We start from the raw sequence: 24,151 nt of genomic DNA on the forward strand, positions 1-24,151 counted from the left end.
AGAAGCAAGTGTCTTTTAATTTCATGCCTGCAGTCACCATCCACAGTGATTTTGGAGCCCAAGAAAATAAAGTCTGTCACTGTTTCCATTGTTTCCCCATCTATTTGCCATGAAGTGATGGAACCGGATGCCATGATCTTAGTTTTTTGAATGTTGAGGTTTGTTTTCTTTTTCATCTTTGAGTGTTTTCCTTTGACGTGTCTTTTTTTTTTTTTTTTTTTTTAATTTATGTATCTTTTACCAAAGGATAATTGCTTTACAGAATTTTGCTGTTTTCTCTCTAACCTCAACATGAATCAGCCATGAAGTGAAGTAAAGTGAAGTCGCTCAGTCCTGTCCGACTCTTTGCGACCCCATGGACTGTAGCCTACCATGCTCCTCCATCCATGGGATTTTCCAGGCAAGAGTACTGGAGTGGATTGCCATTTCCTTCTCTAGAGGACCTTCCCGACCCAGGGATCGAACCCGGGTCTCCTGCATTGTAGGCAGACACTTTACCATCTAAGCCACAAGGGAAGTCAGGTATGCATATATCCCCTCCCGTTTGAACCTCCCTCCCATCTCCTCCCCAGCCCACCCCTCTAGATTTCTTTTTATTAGGGAATAACAGCCTGCTCAGCTCACAGAGCAGACTGATCATTAAACTTGTGTTGATTTAAGAATTATTATTTAAATTAAAAACAAACGTTTTATGAGAAAGATGAGTTCTAAGCTCAGAACACAAAATGTCTTTGGCGGGGTGGGGTGGAAGCCTAATAATTTTAATAAATACATAAATCCCAAGGACACAAAATTAGGCTGAGTATTTTAAATATTCAATATCTATATATGGGTGATAGTAAAAACACTAAATTTCCACAGGAAGACTCTACTGCTCAAATGAACACCATATTCTAATGCTGCAGATTTAAAATATTCCTCTTGAAGAAGGAATTCATAGGACCTGGACCCCATTGTAGGCCTGTTCATGCTGATCATGCTCAGCCACCTCTCCAACGGACTCTGGACTCTGTGCTTAGTGCCTATGTAAACTACAATAGAAGGATAAGACCCCCTCTGGACAGGGGAATCTTGAAGATCACATCCAGGTTACTCATCACCTAAAAGAAAACAGACTCTAATCACCCCTGCCTCTGGACAGGTCATAAATTCTTTCTGTATCTATGGAACTGCAGGCTTATTGATTATTAACTGTTTGAACACCTAACACTTGTAACACTTGAATAATGGGGTTATTGTGATTGTATTTACCCTTCCTTTGTTTTATGTAAGTCTCAAGGAAATTGGGGTGGTGGGTTCGGACACGTACACATGGGGTATAAAAGATTTTCACAAATGCTGGTTGGGGTCTTTGGCTAAGAGGAGACCTTGCCTTGGGCCTATTAGGGGAAGCACACTGATTGAAACTGCCCACCCTGGCTAGGTACCATAGTAACCCTTTGCATGAGTTGTTTTATGACAGGAGATCCTGATAAGAAATACGGAACTAATAAGCCACCACCAACCAGAAGAGTTCAGGAAAGGTCTAAAGGAGACACCGCATGTCTGTCCACTTCCCAGAATCCCTCTCACTGGCATCCATCTTGGCTGAGCAATGTGTGCGCCATCAGGAAAGACTGAATTAGAATGATTGGTCAAAGACCACCAGGAAACTAATCCCATCACCATAAAACCCGACATTGTGAGCCACGTGGCAGAGAAGTTCTCCTGGGTTCCCTTACCCTACTGCTCTCCACCCGGGTGCCCTTTCCCAAGAAAATCTCTTGCTCTGTTAGCACATGTGTCTCCTCGGACAATTCATTTCCGAGTGTTAGACGAGAGCCCAGTTTAGGGCCCTGGAAGGGGTCCCCCTTCCTGCAACAAATGGTGACTCTGGCGGGACTCTTCTTCGCGGAGACTGACATCTCGACCACTCGGGGTACTCAGGGGCCAGCTTGCCTGCCAATGGACCACACCCAGCGGCCGTAACTGGGACCCTTTTGTCCCTGGTCTCCTCCTGATGCAGACAACTGCCCAGAGTGCCCCGACCGGTAAGGAACAAGAGACTTTATTGACCTCTCTCCCCTTCCCTCTCTCTTTCCTCTCCTTAACCCTTCCTATCCTTCCCCATTTTTCTAGTCCCCCGGTCCTGGACACAGGAATCTGGTCGAAGGGCCCTCAGCCTGAGCTGAGGATTGGAGACTGGTCACCTCCTCTTGGCAGAGAACTCAAATTCTGGTTCTGGCCTGGTCTGATTTCTGGTAGGGCCGAGATCCAGTCCTCCCTTCTCTGGAGGCCCAGGGTAAAGTCCCATAATGCTTGGGTATCTGTAAGTGGCAGGAGACGTCTGTAAGGCCACCCCTTTGGCCCCCCTCTCCCGCCTCCTCCCCCTTCTTCTTTCAATCTGGCTTCCTTTCCTCCCTTTGAAATCTTTGATGTTAGTACTTGGATCTGAAGTTCTGTGTCTCTACAGGAGGTTTTCTGAGAGACTGTATTCTTGTATTTAAGGGAGTGTCTGTTGAGGACTGCCAGGTTTATATGTGTGTGTTTTAACTCTGTGTTCTGTGTTGTGATTTTTGATGGCTGTTTTGCTTTGTCTGGCCACCATTTGGTTTAGACCTGCCGCCATTTTGTTAGAACTTGATTTTCTTTCCCTGTGCCTGAGACCAGGGCTCTCAGGAACACTTATCTAGACCATCTCTAACTCCTGACACTGAGGAAAAAGGGGGAAAAGACTTTAAAATTTTTATTTATTTCAACTATTTTTTTAATAAACTAGTAAATTTTATATTGTAGTATCTAATTCATGACTAAACTTAGAAAATGAAGCTAGGTCTTGCACTGTGTCTGTCTAAATATGTCGTGGTATGTCTTTATCTCTGGGTAATATTTTTGAGGTTAATTTGTAAATGACCTCTATTTATTTGGCTTAAAAAAAGGTTCAGTTCAGTTCGGTTCAGTCGCTCAGTCGTGTCTGACTCTTTGCAACCCCCTGAATCGCAGCACGCCAGGCCTCCCTGTCCATCACCAACTCCCGGAGTTCACTCAGACTCACGTCCATCGAATCAGTGATGCCATCCAGCAATCTCATCCCCTGTCGTCCCCTTCTCCTTCTGCCCCCAATCCCTCCCAGCATCAGAGTCTTTTCCAATGAGTCAACTCTGCATGAGGTGGCCAAAGTACTGGAGTTTCAGCTTTAGCATCATTCCTTCCAAAGAACACCCAGGGCTGATCTCCTTCAGAATGGACTGATTGGATCTCCTTGCAGTCCAAGGGACTCTCAAGAGTCTTCTCCAACACCACAGTTCAAAAGCATCAATTCTTCAGTGCTCAGCTTTCTTCATAGTCCAACTCTCACATCCATACATGACCACTGGAAAAACCATAGCCTTGACTAGATGGACCTTTGTTGGCAAAGTAATGTCTCTGCTTTCAAAATGCTATCTAGGTTGGTCATAACTTTTCTTCCAAGGAGTAAACGTCTTTTAATTTCATGGCTGCAGTCACCATCTGCAGTGGTTTTGGAGCCCCAAAAAATAAAGCCTGACACTGTTTCCACTGTTTCCCCATCTATTTCCCATGAAGTGGTGGGACCAGATGCCATGATCTTAGTTTTCTGGATGTTGAGCTTTAAGCCAACTTTTTCACTCTCCTCTTTCACATTCATCAAGGGGCTTTTTAGTTCCTCTTCACTTTCTGCCCTAAGGGTGGTGTCATCTGCATATCTGAGGTTGTTGATATTTCTCCCAGCAAATCAAATAATTCCAAATTAAACAATAAATTCCAGGTCATGTGAACTGGGGAATATTCACTATTAAATACCTGATATTAATGTTTGTTTGTTGACCTATCTCATATAGACATGTCTTAGAGTAATTAACATTAAGTAGGATATTTTCATTGTACCTAGGTTTAATATAAGTTAAATATTATATATGTTACAAGTTTGTCAACAAGGAAATTACCTCGAGTGAAGAAACTTCTAAAAAATGTAAATGCGATATGAGCTTTTATATAACTCTATTAAGAATAATTATTCTTTAGAAATATCTGTCTAAAATAGTCTCTCCAGATTGGCATAACTTAAATTTCAAAAGTTTGTGCTAAGTGTGCTAAGTGTTGGAAGTCTATTGAATAGTTAAGTCATTTCCAAATAAAATAAGATTTTGAAACATTTACTATTAAACACTAATTTCCTTTTACAGAGAAACTAAAGAGATTTGGGACTATAAATGAATAATGTTTGGGGACATCCTAAAATGTTCTAAGAAAGCAAGAGTTTTAGAAATTATCACTGATATTTATACTCAGCAATCTATAAAATGCTAATATAAAAGTTAGTTCTTGGTTGCTAAATGAAAGTAAGAAGTGTGTTTTCAGTATTAAAAAAAAAAAGAAACAAAAAGGTGCAAAAAATACTAAAGAGTTATGCATGATCAGGATTTTCTAAAATTGGATTACAATTAGTTAGATAAATGGATTTTGTTAGAAATGACACAGCCATAAGAAAACTGCTTAGAGTCAACTAGGTCCAAGATGGCGGAACTGACTTTCACTAGACCTTGAGCCTTGGTATTTATGCCCATTGTGACATATCAACAAGCTAAATGATGTTCCCATCAACATCGACTAAATCTGACCAAATGTTCTAAATGCTTTTAACTGATCTTTTTGATAAATCTTCCTAAATCGAATTCTTTTGAAGTTCCTTTGACCTCTAGCTAACTTTGGGGTGCTTCAGAGGGCCCCTGAATCATCCCAAAGAGAGATGTTAAACTGTGTTTATTTGGTTGGTTAAATTACATGAAAAAGGTTATCAAATGAGTAATAAATCCGCTCCTGTTATAATGTATGGTAAAATTACTAATACGGATATCCTAGAAATTATATGGAGTTCTTAACATTCTGATATGTCCTGGTATTCTAATGGAAAACCTGATGACTTCACAAAAGTTAACAAAAGGACTGAATATGCTTATAACTTTTATGGTTTCTATCTGAAAAATTACAGTTTTTCAGTGAGTAGGAAAAACCTTCCTCTCAAATTAAATGTTATAAACAAAATAATTATATTTTCTCTCTGACTCCTCCAGAAATTTGAAATTCTTAGGTTTCCAGTAAGTTTATCAAATGAGTTAGGAAAATTATTGCACAGGTACAAAAATCTCAAGGAATTTTTGAGACCTTAAAAAGGGAAGAATTCACCTAGATTTGTTAGGCAAAATCTGTGATAAGCCTTTGGTGTGAGTTTCCCAGCCCTGTTTTATTTTAAAAGTTCAGTCTGAGACTCTATAAATGTTTCAGCAAAATAAAAAGTCTATAATCAATTATGGTCATATAAATCATCAGACTAAATTAGGGAGAACAGATCTATTTTGCAAACAAACTAGCCTTAATTTGGTTATATTTGATAAAAATGAGGGTAACTTTAGGGAGAAAAAGATATTTCAAAAAAATGTTAAATCCCAGTTTGTTAATGGAGGTCTGCAGCTAGTAAGACTCATCTCTTAGATAGTTATTTGCTGTTATGTGATATTAATGTAAAATTTAATTGAATTCTTAAAGAACACCCTAAGTTTGTTTCTGAAGCTTATCTCAGTAATCTATCTTTGGATGAAGATCAGATGCCTCATGACCTGCAACCAGGACTGGAAAAAGACATAATTTAAGGGACTGTCTCCAACCTAGATGGAAGGACTTTTTTACCAGGTACTTACAGGAGACCTAACAGGATGGTCATCTCTGGTCCCTGGAAATAGAAGGCAACATTTGGGGTGAGGGTTGCAGGGTTTGTGACCCTTTTTGATTGGTTGGTGGTGAGGCAATAGAGCTGTGCTCCAGGAATCTTGTGTTCAGTCTGAAGTTACCATCCTCCACCTGGTGTGGGGGCTCAAAGACATTGTTATGCATATTTCTTTGAATAGGAACCAGGACTCTGTCTGGAGGCTGTACCAACCTTTGATTGTTTCTCCTGCTTCTGTATCCCCTCCCTTCCCTGATTACCAATTGTTTGAATCCACCCTTTGGAACTCAGGGAAGGTCAAGGAGACTGAATGAAGCCTATATCCTACAGACAAGAAATGGAGAACACAGAACTGATCTCTACTCCAGAGCCCCACAGAGTTCTACTCGGTTTTAATTTAGGGAACTAGGCAACTATGACTATGATAACTTCCTGTCAAAATGGAGCATAGGACTGCCTCAGCTTGTAGTATAGACACTGAATTGGAAGTATTTCTGAGTTCCAAGTTCTAGATCTGAATCTTGTATAATTAAAATCTCAATCCCTTGGTCTGCCATTATGGTGTAACAGACCCAATTAGAAGTAGTTGGAGGAGTGATAACTGGAATTTAGTAAACAAAGTAAATCTCATTTCTTTTTAGAAGAATAGGCCTGAAACCCAGTCTGGACCTGGCACTTCAAGGAGACTTCATCTCTGAGAGAGGCCAACAGTTTCAAACTAAATTGCTGTTACTACAAGGGTGGAAGCTGGTTTCAGATGTGGAACACCCCAACTTAAATCAGGTAGAGAGAGAGACTTCTGTTCTGCTAGGCAGGCCTACCCCCATGCACAGGAGGAAGAAGTTATAGAAGAAAGAGACCTCCGCCCCAATTCCCAAGAAATATCTTGAGTATGAAGTCTTTCAGAGGGGAGTTGTTAGGGGAAGCACACTGATTGAAACTGCCCACCCTGGCCAGGTACCATAGTAACCATTTGCATAAGTTGTTTTATGACAGGAGATCCTGATAAGGAATACGGAACTAATAAGCCACCACCTACCAGAAGAGCTCGGGAAAGGTCTAAAGGAGACACCGCATGTCTGTCCACTTCCCAGAATCCCTCTCACTGGCATCCATCTTGGCTAAGCAATGTGTGCGCCACCAGGAAAGACTCTGAATTAGAATGATTGGTCCAAGACCACCCGGAAACTAATCCCATCACCATAAAACCTGACATTGTGAGCCACGTGGCAGAACAGTTCTCCTGGGTTCCCTTACCCTACTGCTCTCCACCTGGGTGCCCTTTCCCAGTAAAATCTCTTGCTCTGTCAGCACATGTGTCTCTTTGGATAATTCATTTCTGAGTGTTAGATGAGAGCCCAGTTTCGGGCCCTGGAAGGGCTCCCCCTTCCTGCAACAGGCCCGCCGGTGTAATAAACTGCACTCCACTATCTGCATCGTCATTCTGAGTGAGTTTGTTTCCCAGAACACGTGACTATAACACTCTCAAAAGCAAAGTTTGAATATATGATCTGTTTGCCTCTAGCTTGCAAATTACTTACATTCTTGTTAACAACAGACAAGTAGCTGACATGATTGTATATGTACAAAATCCTATAGAATTTTAGAAAACACTACCAACTCCAGGAAATGCAAAGTGAATTCTCTAATAAATCAATTGCTTTCTATATACTAGCAATGAGCATTTGAAAATGGTATTTTTTCTTTGCATTCAAATGGATGCTTTTGAACTCTGGTGTTGGAGAAGACTCTTCAGAGTCCCTTGGACAGCAAGGAGATCAAATCAGTCAACCCTAAAGGAAATCAGTCCTGAATACTCATTGGAAGGACTGATGTTGAAGCTGAAACTTCAATGCTTTGGCCACCTGATGTGAAGAACTGACTCGTTTGAAAAGACCCTGATGCTGGGAAAGATTGACAGCAGGAGGAGAAGGGGAATACAGAGAATGAGATGGTTGGATGGCATCACTGATTCAAAGCACATGAGTTTAAGCAAGCTCTGGGAGTTGGTTAGGGACAGGAAAGCCTGGAATGCTTCAGTCCATGGGGTGACAAAGAGTCGGACTTGACTGAGTGACTGAACGGAACTCACTTGAACTGAACTCATTAAATATTCAGGAATAAATTGAACCAAAAAGATTTGTGGAACAAAACAAAGACCCAGACACAGACTTCCTCACATATAGTCAAATGATTTTAAATCAAGGTGCCAATTCAGTGTATAAAAGTCGTTAACAAACTTGGCTAGAATAACTGGGAAAAATAAACCTCACAACTAAATACACTTTGATATGTAAAAATTAATGCAAAATGTATCAGTTTCTTAAAAAAAAAAAAAAACTAGAACAACAGGAAAATATCTTCATGCTTCTAAAGATAAAGACTTCTTAGGATACAAAATCATAAGTCATAAGAGCCAATAAAGGTAAACATGAGAAGGTAACAGGCAGGAAGGCTAGGGGTCTCCAAAGGGAGGAAATAGGCTGCTAAGTGTCAGACATTTTTTCTCTCTCTCTCTCTTAAAGGGCAGGAAGAAACAAACTACAAGTGTCAGGTTTTTTTTTTCTTTTTCTATACAAAATTAAAAGGAGGTTTCTTTTAAAGTTCTGTGTTGCCACTAAGACACCTAGTTCCACCAGAACTTTACTCAAACCTTGAGCTAACCAATGCATTTTTCTTATGGAAATGCTTTTCTTAAGCTATGATAATGAACTATGTATTTACCCTGGGCTCTGTCTTCAACTCAGTTCTGCCTAAGACTCAGAACAGACTTGACAAACCAGTATGTTTTACTCATGCAAATATTCTCTTAAGCTATGTTAATGAGACTATGTCTTTGCTTGGAAACCTACCTTTCTTCAAGATTCATGTCAATCATTTTATGGCCCAGGAAAACACCTTGAGCCAATGTTATCTCAAAATGTATGTTGTGCGTGAGGAGCCACAAGTGATTTTGCAACCCAAGAAAATAAAATCTGTCACTGTAACCACTTTTACCCCATCTATTTGCCATGAAGTGATGGGACCAAACACCATGATCTTAGTTTTTTGAATGTTGAGTTTTAAGCCAGCTTTTTCATTCTCTTCTTTCAACTTCATCAAGAGGCTCTTTCTGCCATTATGTGGTATCATCTGGATATCTGAGGCTGTTGATACTTCCGGCAACCTTGATTCCAGCTTGTGATTCATCCAGCCCAGCATCTCACATGATGTACTCTGCATATAATTTAAATAAGCAGGGTGACATTACACAGCTTTGACATACCCCTTTCCCAATTTTGAACCAGTCTGTTGTTTCATGTCTGATTCTAACTGTTGCTTCTTGACCTGCATATAAATTTCTCAGAAGGCTGGTAAAGTGGTCTGGTATTCCCACCTCTTTAAGAATTTTTGCACACTTTGTTGTGATCCACACAGTCAAATGCTTTAATGTAGTCAACAAAGAAGTAGATGTTTTTCTGTAATTCCCTTGCTTTTCCTATGATTCAACAGTTGTTGGCAATTTAATCTCTGGTTCCACTGCCTTTTCTAAATCTTGTACATCTGGACGTTCTCGTTCACGTACTAGTAAAGCCTAGCTTGAGGGATTTTGAGCCTTACCTTGCTGGCAAGTGAAATGAGTACAACTGCATTGTAGTTTGAACATTCTTTGGCATTGCCCTTCTTTGGGATTTGAATGGAAGGTGGCCTTTTTCAGTCCTGTAGCCACTGCTGAGTTTTCCAAGTTTGCTGGCATATTGAGTGCAGCACTTTCACAGCATCAGCTTTTAGGACTTAAAATATCTCAACAGGAATTCCATCACCTTCACTAGCTTTGTATGTAGTAATGCTTCTTAAGACCAACTTGACTTCACACTCCAGAATGTTTGCCTCTAGGTGAGTGAACACACCATCATGGTTGTCTGAGTCATGAAGATCTTTTTTGTGTAGCTCTCCTGTGCATTCTTGGCACCTCTTCTTAATATCTTCTGCTTGTGTTAGGTCCTTGCCATTCTGTACTTTATTATCCCCATCTTTGCATGAAATGTTCCCTTGGTATCTCTAATTATTTGAAGAGATCTCTAGTATTTCCCAGTGTTATCTGGCACTTTGGCAAACTCTATGAAAATTATATTAATTTGAACTATTTTGTGCTCAATGGTCTATTTCGAGAATGGTTGATTTTTATTCTGTGAGTCTACATGGAAAAGTGTCCATTTAAGTCTTCAAGGATTGCAAAGCCTAGAATCTATGTAATGCAAACTCATGAGGTAATATTTATGAGCCTGAAAACTGTGTGTCAGAATAATTTTAATTCAACATCGTGCCTTTAGCAGACTATTTCTCCTACTTAAAAATACATTTCGTGTTTTAAAATAACGATGCATTATTTAGTGCACATCTGCATATCTGAGATTATTGATATTTCTCCCGGCAATCTTGATTCCAGCTTGTGCTTTATTCACCTTGGCATTTTGCATGATGTACTCGGCATGTAATTTAAATAAGCAGGGTGATAATATATAGCCTTGACTTATGGCAGAATGTGAAGAACTAAAGAGCCTCTTGATGAAAGTTAAAAAAGAGAGTGAAAAAGTTGGCTTAAAACTCAACATTCAGATGTCTAAGATCATGCATTTGATCCCATCACTTCCAGGGCAAATATATGGGGAAATAATGAGAGATTTTATTTTCTTGGGCTCCAAAATCACTGGAGATGGTGACTGTATCCATGAAATTAAAAGTTGCTTGCTCCTTGGAAGAAAAGCTAGGACCCACATAGACAGCATATTAAAAAGCAGAGACATTACTTTGCCTACAAAGGTCCATCTAGTCAAAACAATGGTTTTTCCAGTAGTCATGTATGAATGTGAGAGTTGGACTATAAAGAAAGCTGAGTGCCTGGAGAATTGATGCTTTTGAACTGCGGTGTTGGAGAAGACTCTTGAAAGTCCCTTGGACAATAAAGAGATCCAAGCAGTCCATCCTAAAGGAAATCTGTCCTGAATATTCATTGGAAGGACTGATGCTGAAGCTGAAACTCCAATCCTTTGGCCACCTGATGCGAAGAACTGACTCATTGGAAAAGACCCTGATGCTGGGAAAGATTGAAGGCAGGAAGAAAAGGGGACTACAGAGGATGAGATGGTTGGATGGCAATCACTGACTCGATGGACATAAGTTTCAGCAAGCTCTGGGGGTTGATGATGGACAGGGAAGCCTGCCATGCTGCCGTTCATGGGGTTGCAAAGAGTTGGACATTATGGAGCAATTGAACTAAATTGATCTGATTTGGTGCTCAAGATGCAGTTAGCTTTTGTGCTAAGAATTTTATTAAAACAAATTCGTTTTGTCTCCCCAATAAACCTTATAAAGTTGGTATTATTTTCCTTGTTTTACAGACAGGACGTGTTGTTTTTGCGTGGCAGAGATGGTAAGAGGGTGATCCAGGACTCAAGCTTCAAAAGGGAGACTGCATGCTTCCTCACTCCAGGGCACTTTGAAGCTGTTGACATCGTAAATGATTATCAAGTGCTGTGCTTAGTCGCTCAATCATGTCTGACTCTTTGCAACCCAAGGGACTGTAGCCCACCAGGCTCCTCTGTCCATGGGGATTCTCCAGGCAAGAATACTGGAGCAGGTTGCCATGCCCTCCTCCAGAGGATCTTCCCAACACAGGGATTGAATCCAGGTCTCCCGCATTGCAGGTGGATTCTTTACCATCTGAGCCACCAAGAACACTATACAAATTGGATTTTTTTTTTTTTAATGCTACCTTTCTTTTTCCTTTGGAATTGTGAACAGCTCCCTTTGTCAATAACTATAATGTGACTGAACAGGCAAGACATCTGTTGTTATAAGAGTCAGGGTACACAATGGTGTACAAACTTGTGATCACCCCTCTTTTGGGATGTCGTCTCTGAATGACATCACTTGAGGGGATGGACTGTCCTGAAGTGTGGATGCACTAGTCAGAATCCAGGGTTTTCACACTTGCCATCACTACTACAAAATATTAAACTGCGGGGAGCGAGCTCCGCCCCTGGCAAAGGTCTTGAGGAAGGAGGCTTGGCATACGCAAAGGCGGGATCAAGCCTCAGGAGTCTCCCTGGAAATTCTCGAGCATCTACCCCCAAAACCAGAGTCTGCCTACTTTCTGCTTTGTGCTTTCACCTACACCTCTGACTTTACGGGGGGCTGTCCCCCACTACCTCTCTCTGAAAAAAGAGTTAGCTTACAGCTCCAGTTAATAATTCCTGGGTATGACGGTGTTTCAACCTACAAACTCCTTTGGAAGTCCTCTAGCCTGCCTGAATAGGTTTTTCCGGCCACATGTGATTGCTCAGAGCCTCCCAACTGTGAGAGGCATGAGATGTTCTAAACTGTCTAAATACAGATTCCTTTGAGCAGTTAAAAGATTGATTAGAAATTGTATTGGTGAAGGGATTTTCACTTGTTGGGCCAATGTTTGCTTCTAAGTTTCCATATCCCTTACCTGCTGTGTCCTTGGCAGTGTATTGATTAATATAATTGGTGTAAGTAGTAGCTTTAATGTTTGTAACCTGGGACCCTTAAGTTAATTCTTTTTCTTGTTATAGCCCACCACACCTTTGCTCTGTAGGAATGCAACTTTATCTAATGCTTTTGGAGGGTGGCTCCTGACCAATCACCTTTAGAGAAAAATAAGTTTTCTGAAGAAAGGGTCTTAAAATGTTAACAGGCCTCCGGGCCAGAAGATGATGCAAATCACCTAAGCTTTTGCATATGCTAAGTTTGTAGGAAGAAAGCCTGGCTTGCTGCAGGACTCTACCCCTTCCCCCATTATCCTCTATGCATAACTTAAGGTATAAAAACTACTTTGGAAAATAAAGTGTGGGCCTTGTTCACCGAAACTTGGTCTCCCCATGTCATTCTTTCTCTTACCTTCTGGCTGAATTGTTCAGCCTCTTTTCTTCACTGAATTTTCCTACTGAGCTATCCTTATTTCAGCCTCTTTTCTCCACTGAATTTCCTCACTGAGCTATCCTCATTCTATTACTCTTTATATCCTTAATTAACGTTTAATTAAGCAGTTGTTTCCTGATCCTCGCCGACGCCGTCCCCGCTTCGAATTCCCTGGATCCACCGGGGCTGGACCCCAGCATTAAACAAATTACCTGAGATTTCATTTAAGAGAATGAGAAGGAATTAGATAAGGAAAAGTATATGGAATAAACCCTTTAGATGTAATAAACATGAAACTAATCAAGTATTTTCCAAGGTTTATAAAATATACCAAGGCTGGTCAGAATAATCAGGAATGAGTTCCAACCCACTTGACACTAACTGCATCCTTTGAAACAGCCCCTTCAAAAAAGCTGAACAAGCCCCTTCCTGACCCCACTCTCAATAGTGACAGAGAGAAAATACTGCTTCCCACATAGGAACTGAGCTTCTGGCAGCACCTCCTGTTCCACCACCCACAGGAGCATTTTCCTTTCCTCTGGGATGAAAGGTCACTTCATAGCAACTCCACTCACTTCCTGGACCAGACTCCCTAACTGCTCCAGCTCCCACATGCAGTTTGCCTTTCAGGACTTCCTCCAAGTTACTTGCACAATTCAGATTCCAAAGGCAGCAAAAGGTGAGTTTCTATGTGGTTCCTTTCCCTGGGTTTCCCTGATAGCTCAGTTGGTAAAGCATCTGCCTGCAATGCAGGAGACCCCAGTTTGATTCTTGGGTAGGGAAGATCCCCTGGAGAAGGGATAAGCTATCCATTCCAGTATTCTTGGGCTTTTCTTGTAGCTCAGTTGGTAAAGAATCTGCCTTCAATGCAGGAGACCCCAGTTTGATTTCTAGGTAAGGAAGATCCCCTGGAGAAGGGATAGCTGCCCACTCCAGTATTCTGGCCTGGAGAATTCCAAGGACTGTATAGTTCATGGGGTCACAAAGAGTTGGACATGAATGAGTGACTTTCACTTTGTTTTCCCTCCCCTGGGGGTCCTGGAAGAGGGCTTTGTGCCCGCTCACCCTTGTACCTCAGGGTCTCAACTATAATCCCTATTTGTTGAACAGAAGGAGAGAGAGAGAGAATACAACCCATCACCTCACACATACCCCCAACTCAAATTACAAACCCAAACAGCCAGCAACACCTCCTCAGACCCTACATTCCAGATGGGCCTCTCTCCCGCTTCATTCAAACCCCTTCCAGGAGTATCCTGTCTTCACCTCAAGTCCCTCCACATCTCCTGGATTCTCAGCCTTTTGCACTCTGGCCTCCTCACATCTGGAACCTGCTTCTTGGGTCACCAACACCTCCTGATTCCAAATCAAACAATAACTCTCCGTGGGCTCACCTTCTCCTTTGCATTGAGCAGACCTGTCCTTTATCAGGTCTCCACCCTGTCTCCTCCTCTCATTCCTTGCTGTTCACTGTGTGTCTCCTCTGCTTGCCTCCTCTGTCAGCTTTCTAAATATCAAGGCTTCCAAAAGGTTCTGATCTTGGTCCCTAAACATGCCTCACTCTCTCTGGGCAATCTTATCCATCTTCACTGATTTAACTACTACCTTCTCAGTGAAGAATACACTGGTGCCATTCCAGGTCTCTCCCTCAAATACCAGACTAACTTTCAATGACCTTTAGGACGCCTCCACCTGGAGGACCTGGGCTTCAAGGTAATAGAACTACAAGTGGAAAAGCTGGCATTAGAAATCACTGAGACTGAAATTTTCTCTCCTCACATGACTAAGAATGTTTATCCTGAAATCAGATAGCATCTGTTCCTATCCCTCTTTAGGTCATGCAAAAAATATGTGATGGATTCTGATTATAAGGGCCAATTAACCATGTGTCAAGCACACAGCAAGCCAGCCAGCTTTGGAAACCCAACCTTGACCTAGTTTATAGTAGCAAAGGAACAGAACCTTTCACAAAGTCTTTTTAAAGTAATTAACAATCACTGTCAAGATGTGATACTGCTTTACTGAAAGACTGCTTCTGGGGATAAGTAATGTAGCTAAAGCCAAGAGGACACCTTTATAAAATGAGTTTCCATTTAAAAAAAAAAAAAAAAAGCACATATATCTTTGCAGTAAAAGTCCTCTGCCTCTGAGTCTCAACTTACTTCTCATTGGTAAATAGTGGAAGCCTTTGCCCACAGGTTGTGCTGTTTGCATTCAGGTATTCATTGCTGCATTTCTGTGTGCTGCTGCTAAGTCACTTCAGTCGTATCCGACTCTGTGCGACCCCACAGACATCAGCCCACCTGGCTCTCCTGCCCCTGGGATTCTCCAGGCAAGAACACTGGAGTGGGTTGCCATCTCCTTCTCCAATGCATGAAAGTGAAAAGTGAAAGTGAAGTTGCCCGGTCATGTCTGACTCTTAGCGACCCCATGGACTGAAGCCTACCAGACTCCTCCATCCATGGGATTTTCCAGGCAAGAGTACTGGAGTGGAGTGCCATTGCCTTCTCCATTTCTGTGTGCAGCTTTTGATAAATGCATTTCATTTACAAAATAAACACTTAGAAAGTCACATAGCTTGAATCACTGAAAAGCAGACAGGAATAACAGAGAAAACACCCCAGGTGAGCAATGATACTGAAAGAGAAAACAAGAGCTGAGATGACCCAGCAATATTCCTTAGAACCTCAAGTTCACAGAACAAACAAAGGCCGGATAGAAGCATTCCCGTGGGTATTTCTGCCGGGGTTTTTTTTTGTTTGTTTGTTTTTTAACATACGTTAAAACAGAGACTTCAACATGTGAAAAGAAAAACTGCCTGCAAAAACAAAGAAGACATTTTCTGAGATAACTTTGATCCTTTAATTAAATTACTGGATTAAACTCTTTGTATCAATAACTGCCCTTTATTGTCCTTGATCAAGTATTATTTTCACCTTATTATTACTAATCTTTTCTAAGCCATCACATTTGACCCTATCAAAAAAAAAAAAAAAAAAAAGGTGCAATAAATACTTGGCTTCTGTGGTAATACGATACATAATTTAGCTCATCTAGTCTATCTTTCCATGAGAGGTGACTGTTTCTGTTATGAAACGTGCTCACAGTAAAGGGAATCCTAGCCAGACATCTGGAACGTAGAGGGAGAACCACTTACCCAACCTGTCACTGCTTCAGACCAACCTTGACGTGACTGTGGAGCCACTCATGTTAACTCAGCCTCCCAATCACAGCCGCACCTTTCTCTTACAAAACACGACCTTTGCTGAAGGTAATAATACATCACCAGGCTGAAAGGCCCACCCTAAGTCCCTGTGAAAAGGCCTTGAGGAACAGGCACTCTGCTACTTCCTGGGAGAACTCTGACAAGAATGGTGAATTACCTGGATGAAATCTTGAAATATCAAAGGCAGCAAGTCATCCATATGCCCAATGTCTTTGGAGAAACGATTTAAAATTCTTCCTACAAGAATAGGACAAGATATTACTCATTTAAGAAAAACACCAATACAGTATACTAAACAGTGTCAGACTTTATTTTTTGGGGCTCCAAAATCACTGCAGATGGTGATTTCAGCCATGAAATTAAAAAGATTCTTACTCCTTGGAAGGAAAGTTATGACCAACCTAGATAGCATATTCAAAAGCAGAGACATTACTTTGCCAACAAAGGTCCGTCTAGTCAAGGCTATGGTTTTTCCACTGGTCATGTGTGGATGTGAGAGTTGGACTGTGAAGAAAGCTGAGCACTGAAGAATTGATGCTTTTGAACTGAGGTGTTGGAGAAGACTCTTCAGAGTCCCTTGCACTGCAAGGAGATCCAACCAGTCCATCCTAAAGGAGATCAGTCCTGGGTTTTCATTGGAAGGACTGATGCTAAAGCTGAAACTCCAATACTTTGGCCACCTCATGTGAAGAGTTGACTCATTGGAAAAGACTCTGATGCTGGGAGGGACTGGGGGCAGGAGAAGGGGACGACAGAGGATGAGATGGCTGGATGGCATCACCTACTCGATGGACATGAGTTTGGGTGAACTCCGGGGTTGGTGATGGACAGGGAGGCCCGGCATGCTTGGGCTTGCAAAGAGTCAGACACGACTGAGTGACTGAACTTAACTGAACTGAACTGAATGCAAATATATGGAATTTAGGAAGAAGGTAATGATAACCCTGAATGCAAGACAGCAAAAGAGGCACAGATGTATTGAACAGCCTTTTGGACTCTGTGGGAGAGGGCGAGGGTGGGATGATAAGGGAAAATGGCATTGAAACATGTAAAATATCATATGTGAAATGAATCGCCAGTCTAGGTTTGATGCATGATACAGGGTGCTCCAGGCGGGTGCACTGGGAGGATCCAGAGGGATGTGATGGAGAGGGAGGTGGGTGGAGGGTTCAGAATAGGGAACACATGTACACTTATGGTGGATTCAAGTCAATGTATGGCAAAACCAATACAATATTGTAAAGTAAAATAAATTAATTAATAAAAAAAAGATATTACTCATTTTTTTCCCTGATAGAAGCTTTCAAAGAAACAATTTATAAACAAATCAAAACATATTTTTGAAGTGTATATATTTAGGAACTTCCCTGTGATACAGTGTCCCTAGTGCAGGGGACACAAGTTGGATCCCTGGTCCGGGAAGATCCCACATGCCACAGAGTAACTAAGCCTATGTTCCACAACTACTGAAACCCCTGCACCTAGAGCCTGAGCTCCTCAAGAAGAGAGGCCACCACATGAGAAGCCCAAGCTCTGCAATGAAGGGGAGCCCCTGCTTGTCATAACTGGAGAAAACCCAAGCACAGCAACAAGGACCCAATGCAACTAAAAATAAATAAATAAATCTAAAAGAAGTATATATATTAAATATTTGATATATTGGCCTTCCCATCATTGCTCAGTGGTAAAAAATCGACCTGCCAATGCAGGAAACACAAGAGACACGGGCTCAATCCCTGGGTGGGGATGATCCCCTGGAGAAGGAAGTGGCATTCACTCCGGTATTCTTGCCTGGAAAATTCCATGGACAGAGGAGCCTGGCGGGCTACAGTCCATGGGACCACAAAAGAGCTGGACATGATTTAGCAATTAAACAACAAATATATTACAAATTCAAATGAAAAAAGCTGATGTCAGTGGCAAAATGAAAGAGACAATAGGATGATACCTAAAGAGAAATAAAAATATCACCAAATGGCAGTGTCTGGGCAGTTGAAATAGAGTCCAGATTTTTAAAAGAATGGGGGAATACTGTCATTGTATCAAGAAGGGTTGGTGGATTTAGAATGCTCCCTCCTTTTAGATCCATCCCATCTAAGACTCATTCCAAGTGCTAAACTGGTAAATAAACAGTTGCAAAATATCTAAGTTAATCCTAATTGTTACACTAATTTTGCTTTAGTTATCAAGATTAAGTTTCCAAGTGATACTCTTTAAATTAACATAATTATAACCCCTCTGTACTTTTTTCCATCCAGATTGTTCACAGCACCTCACATTTTGGGAAACTGTGGATTCTAACCATTTCCAAGTTATGAGTTTACTACTGGGATAAGTCATTATTTTCAGACATGTACCAAGTGTGACTAGTACAGACTTATGAAGAAGCATCTATGAAGATCAGAGGTATGTAGGCAGGAAAACACAAATATCACTAAATGACTAAGGGTAACTTATCATTGATTTTACTTCCCTTCTCAGAATCCACAACAACAGTCTATACTGAAAGCTATAGGATTAGATGATAAGAACTAATTTCTAGTAAATACTTGGTATGAACTAAAAATGCCATCCACCATATCAGTAAACAAAGGATGCTGCAGCCATCAGGACCCTGCAGCCACTCCTGCAAGAGTGGCACCCTGAGGAGACTCAGGATGAGAAAGCACAGGATAATGGCCCCAGATAACAGAGGTGCCCATTAAAAGAACTGTTATAGGGAAGAGCCAATTTTGACTCCACGTTGGATCCATTTCTTTGACTTTAGCCTTTGCTATTCATTGTTTTTGTCAGGGAACCCTGCCCCTCTGCCTGAATATTAAACTAAAGTGGGTTTTTTTTTTTTCCAGCTTACAGGGAGACTTTCTGACCCTCAGCACCTGTGGATGGTCTGCAGAAAAGAAGACATTAATAAATACCCTCCTGTTTTGTAAGATTAATGGCCTTTTGACTTTACTTCCTCACCTCCTTTCCTTCTTTTTTCAAAAAAAAAAAAAAAGGCACCCAGACCCCAAAAATATGGTTATTTTGAGACATTAGTCTGCCTTCTTCTCAGTCTGCCAACTTTCCAAATAAAGTTGCTATTCCTTGCCTCAATACCTCTTCTGTGAGTCTTACTGGTCCTTTGTGAGGTGAGGAGAGTGAGCTTGAACTCAGTAACAGTAACACTGCTATATGTGGTTCTCTCTTCATGACATCGCATACCAGAAACAAAGTCAACCATAAATTATCTATTATAAATTCTACTTTTGAGATTAAAGACAGGGAAGAGTTCAGTTTAATATACCACTAAAAGAGTAAATAATTGATGCCCCTAAACCTTGGGACCTATCTTTGCAGTACTTTATTTGGGCTTCTGTTTTCCTGAAGGAATGAAATTCTGATAATAGATACAGGAGGGAGAGGAAAGATACACACTGGTATGCCCACTGCTCCAGGGTTAGTGACCTTGAACACTTAAACATGGCTCCAAATCCTTGAATAATAAATAAATCAGCATCTGGAGAGGCCTACAGGTCATAAACAGCCTGGTGAACTGTGGTCAGAAGCTCAGAGGCTGTCTTAACAGAAATTCAGTCTCACTTTATGCTCCCAAATTTACTACTATAGTTTTCACATTAACAGGTAAAGTAGAGCAAATCACAGCCATAATAGCACAGACTCTTTCAATCACTTCCTCACTCCAGCTTCATAATAAGATGAGATTGTGTGAGCCTTTGCAGTTTGCCATCCTGTGCTCCACACTGTGCCTGCACTAAACAACATGTGTTGAATAAATCTGTACAAGGTGCTGCCCTAAACAGTCTTATTTAATCCTTGCAACAGTCTTGTGAAACAGGAAGGGCAGTGGTTATTCCCACTGAGAAAGTTCCCAGACACTATGTGGTCATCCTCACTAAGGTTCATTAGGCACTGACCATGTGCTGTGTGATAATGCATTAACCTGCTTAATGCCCACAACATCAAGATATTGCTAAGTGTGTGAATAGTATTCTCATTTTACAGGTAAGAAAATCAAGACACAGAGAAATTAAATAACTAGCACATAAGTATTAACACAACTATGACTGGCTATTACTATTAGTAACTAGCACCAGGACTAAACCCAGGAAGTTGGTTCTAGAGTCCATACTTATAACCATGACAACATCCTGCCTTGAGATTTGCCTGCCCAGTAATATCTACCTACTTTGGCCTTGATCACACAGCTAATTGACGGCCAGGCCAAGGCTACTCCTGTCCTCCCTTCAGTCACATCCCTGACTCGACAGGTCCTGTCAATCATCACCTGCAAAAACAGAGCCACCCTGGGCCTCAGCACAAGTCTAACCAACTGAACAGAATGGGCATGTATGCTGATGCACTAACTCTTTGCAGGAACCCAGGTCAGGAGGCTATCTTCCAAAGCAAGACAGGTCAAAGGCCTCAGGATGGAGGAAGCAGCCACTGGGAAACCTTTGGGGACACTCTTACTAATACTGAAGATCTACCTGCTATGTACCACAACCTCTTAAATGTAATTAAAAGTCCATTGTAAAACTAGAGGCCTGATTTTATTGAAGAGGATGTGTACATTTCACTGATACTGTATTTTAATTAAGTTTCCATTACCATTTAGATAAAACTCAAAATATGAGCACATGCCAGAGCTCTGTGGTCCCAGATATGGATGGGCAATGAAAGAAAGAAACACACAGCCTGTCTTCTGTAGAGATGTTCCTGGAAGAAGGTCCTACCTAGTTAGCTTAACACTATGTAACACAGCCAACGTTTCAACACCTATCAAAAACATGTCAACACATTTGCACCTTGTGCTGGGTGTTTCATATTCCACACAACAAATGGACTCCTAAACCATCCTGCAAAGTAAACATTCATTTATCTTTATAGACACATAAATTGGAATAAAAGGTTACAGGCTCCTATATTCAGATTTTCTCTGATAGGAAAAATTATCAGTGAAACTTTTTGTATAAAATGGATAAACATACACAGTGATTTTCTTCCAAGCATCTCTTCCATTTTCAAATATGAAAATGTAATTAGGCACTAAATGTGTTAATAAAACATATTCACTGAGAAATTTGGTGTCTGACTTACCTATTGGATTGCTATTGAAGAACGATACGGGAGCTCTCAAAATGGACTCCAATATTTTGTTGTGCAAAGTTTGTGAAGAATTAACAAAGATGTAGAATATCAACAGAGACCTTGTGATGCCAAAAAGGACAGTAGACACAGTTAACCCTGAAATAAAGAAACATCACTCAGCACAAGATCTCTGCCTTATCCTCAATGATGCTAAAGCATGGTAGGCAGTTTGTAAAGATACTGTGTATTTTATTCTATAAATAAAATTTGTATAGAGATTTACATATACAGAATATAGAATAAAAACATATATATGAACATATTTATATATATAAATTAGATTCTGTATGAGTTTAATGCTTTCACAAAATACATTTATAAAGAAAAATATAAAAATCATTGTTTTCCTCTCACTAAAAGAAACAACACAGAGGGGGGAAAAAAAATAATGTGCAACCTACAGTTTCAGTCTAGGCTTTCCTAAGTCAATTACAAGTTCTAATAAAAACTCACAAGAAAGATAATTATAAAAAGTAGTTGATCTTCCTTTCTCTGCATTTCAAATCTCACAATTTACAATATGTTCCATAAGCTAAAACTGATGTATGCTTTGGTATCAGCATGTGAGTTAGCAGGGAACAAGAGAAATGATTTACCACTTCCTTGTAATTTACAAGGAAATTTATTTCCATGTAAAGTAGCTTCTTAAGAACCTACTGTATAACACAAGGAGCTCTACTCAAAGCTTTCTGGTGACCTAGATAGGAAGGAAATCCAAAAAAGAGAGGATATTTATATATAATTGGCTCACTCTGATGTACAGTAGAAACTAACTAAACATTGGAAAGCAAAATATTTATTTTATTTTTATTTATTTATTATTATTATTATTTTTTTTTACTTTACAATATTGTATTAGTTTTGCCATACATCAACATGCATCTGCCACAGGTGTACACATGTTCCCAATCCTGAACCAAGTAGCTACTTCTATGCCCAAGTAGCTTTAAAAAGTTTGAAAAGACAATGTTAAGTTGCAAGTGGACAATCTCTTAAATAACTGAATTGCAAGAAACTACAGATTATATTTTGACATGAGATAGTAAATCTAAACAAGTACCTAATCTCTCACTAAGTGCTTGGGGGCTCAGTTCAGAATAAAGCATCAGCCTGCAATGCGGGAGACCTGGGTTCAGTCCTTAGGTTGGCAAGATCCCCTGGAGAATGAATGGAAAGAGTGAACATCGACATTTTAGGAATAAGCAAACTATAATGGACTGGAATGGGTGACTTTAACTCAGATGACCATCATATCAACTACTGTGGGCAGGAATCCCTTAGAAGAAATGGAGTAGCCATTAGAGTCAACAAAAGAGTCCAAAATGCAGTACTTAGATGCAATCTCAGCAACGACAGAAAGATCTCTGTTCATTTCCAAGGCAAACCATTCAGTATCATGGTAATCCAAGTCTATGCCCCAACCAGTAATGCTGAAGAAGCTGAAGTTGAATGGTTCTATGAAGACCTAAAGACCTTTTGGAACTAACACCCCAAAAAGATGTCCTTTTCATTATAGGGGACTGGAATGCAAAAGTAAGGAGTCAAGAAACACCTGGAGTAATAGGCAAATTTGGCCTTGGAGTACAGAATAAAGCAGGGAAAGGGCTCATAGAGTTTTCCTAAGAGAATACAGTGATCATAGCAAACACCCTCTTCCAACAACACAAGAAAAGACTCGATACATAGACATCACCAGATGGTCAACCTGAAATCAGATTGATTATATTCTTTGCAGCCAAAGATGGAGAAGCTCTATACAGTCAGCAAAAACAAGACTGGGAGCTAACTATGGCTCAGATCATGAACTCCTTATTGCCAAATTCAGACTTAAATTGAAGAAAGTAGGGAAAACCACTAGACCATTCAGGTATGACCTAAATCAAATCCCTTACGAATATACAGTGGAAGTGGGAAATAGATTTAAGGGACTATATCTGATAGACAGAGGGCCTGATGAACTATGGATGGAGGTTTGTGACATTGTACGGGAGACAGGGATCAAGACCATTCCCAAGAAAAATAAATGCAAAAAAGCAAAACGGCTGTCTGAAGAGGCCTTACAAACAGCTGTGTGAAGAAGAGAAGCGAAAAAAAGGAGAAATACCCATTTGAATGCAGAGTTCCAAAGAATAGCAAGGAGAGATAAAAAGCCTTCCTCAGTGATCAGTCAAAGAAATAGAGGAAAACAATAAAATGGGAAAGACTAGAGATCTCTTCAAAAATTAGAGATACCAAGGGAAAATTTCATGCAAAGATGGGCTCAATAAAGGACAGAAATGGTAGTGACCTAACAGAAGCAGAAGATATTAAGAAAAGGTGGCAAGAATACACAGAAGAACTGTACAAAAAAGATCTTCACGACCCAGATGATCACGATGGTATGATCACTCACCTAGAGCCAGACATTCTGGAATGTGAAGTCAAGTGGGCCTTCAAAAGCATCACTACAAACATAGCTGGTGGAGGAAATGGAATTCCAGTAGAGCTATTTCAAATCCTAAAAGATGATGCTATGAAAGTGCTGCACTCAATGTGCCAGAAAATTTGGAAAACTCAGCAGTGGCCACAGGAGTGGAAAAGGTCAGTTTTCATTCCAATCGCAAAGAAAGCAATGCCAAACACAATTTCACTCATCTCACACACTAGTAAAGTAATGCTCGAATTTCTCCAAGCCAGGCTTTAGCAACACGTGAATTGTGAACTTCCAGGTGTTCAAGCTGGTTTAGAAAAGGCAGAGGAAACAGAGATCAAATTGTCAACATCCATTGGATCATCAGAAAAGCAAGATAGTTCCATAAAAACAACTATTTCCGCTATACTGACTATGCCAAAGCCTTTGACTGTGTGGATCACAACAAACTGGAAAATTCTGAAAGAGATGGAAATACCAGACTGCCTGACCTGCCTTCTTGAGAAATCTGTATGCAGGTCAGGAAGCAACAGTTAGAACTGGACATGAAACAACAGACTGGTTCTAAATATGAAAAAGAGTACATCAAGGCTGTATATTGTCACCCTGCTTATTTAACTTATATGCAGAGTACATCATGAGAAATGCTGGGCTGGAGGAAGTACAAGCTGGAATCAAGATTGCCAGGAGAACATATCAAAAACCCCAGATATGCAGA

The 24,151-nt window shown here is 40.6% G+C and overlaps 1 protein-coding gene and 1 long non-coding RNA gene across 4 annotated transcripts in view; one reads left to right on the plus strand and one right to left on the minus strand.

Moving 5' to 3' along the window:
- The window catches only part of LOC147361934 (ATP-binding cassette sub-family C member 4-like), a 219,558-nt gene that overhangs the window by 108,277 nt on the left and 87,130 nt on the right, over positions 1-24,151 (minus strand). Inside the window, 2 exon segments of the mRNA XM_086330254.1 lie at positions 16,030-16,109; positions 20,973-21,119. Of these exon segments, the coding sequence (XP_086186380.1) occupies positions 16,030-16,109; positions 20,973-21,119 (227 nt within the window).
- On the plus strand, positions 1,890-20,402 carry LOC147361935 (uncharacterized). Of its 3 annotated transcripts, none has more exons than XR_015138399.1 (4): positions 1,894-2,030; positions 11,104-13,325; positions 18,131-18,278; positions 18,722-20,402. It is a non-coding gene; the product is annotated as an uncharacterized LOC147361935 (long non-coding RNA). The 3 variants fall into 3 exon arrangements; XR_015138401.1 differs by having other exon boundaries at positions 11,104-11,135; XR_015138400.1 differs by lacking the exon at positions 11,104-13,325 and having other exon boundaries at positions 1,890-2,030.

The sequence above is a fragment of the Bos grunniens genome, chromosome 12, assembly GCF_055505025.1.
Source record: "Bos grunniens cultivar Pamir isolate PY7600 chromosome 12, Bosgru_T2T1.0, whole genome shotgun sequence".
NCBI classification, from domain to species: Eukaryota; Metazoa; Chordata; class Mammalia; order Artiodactyla; family Bovidae; genus Bos; species Bos grunniens.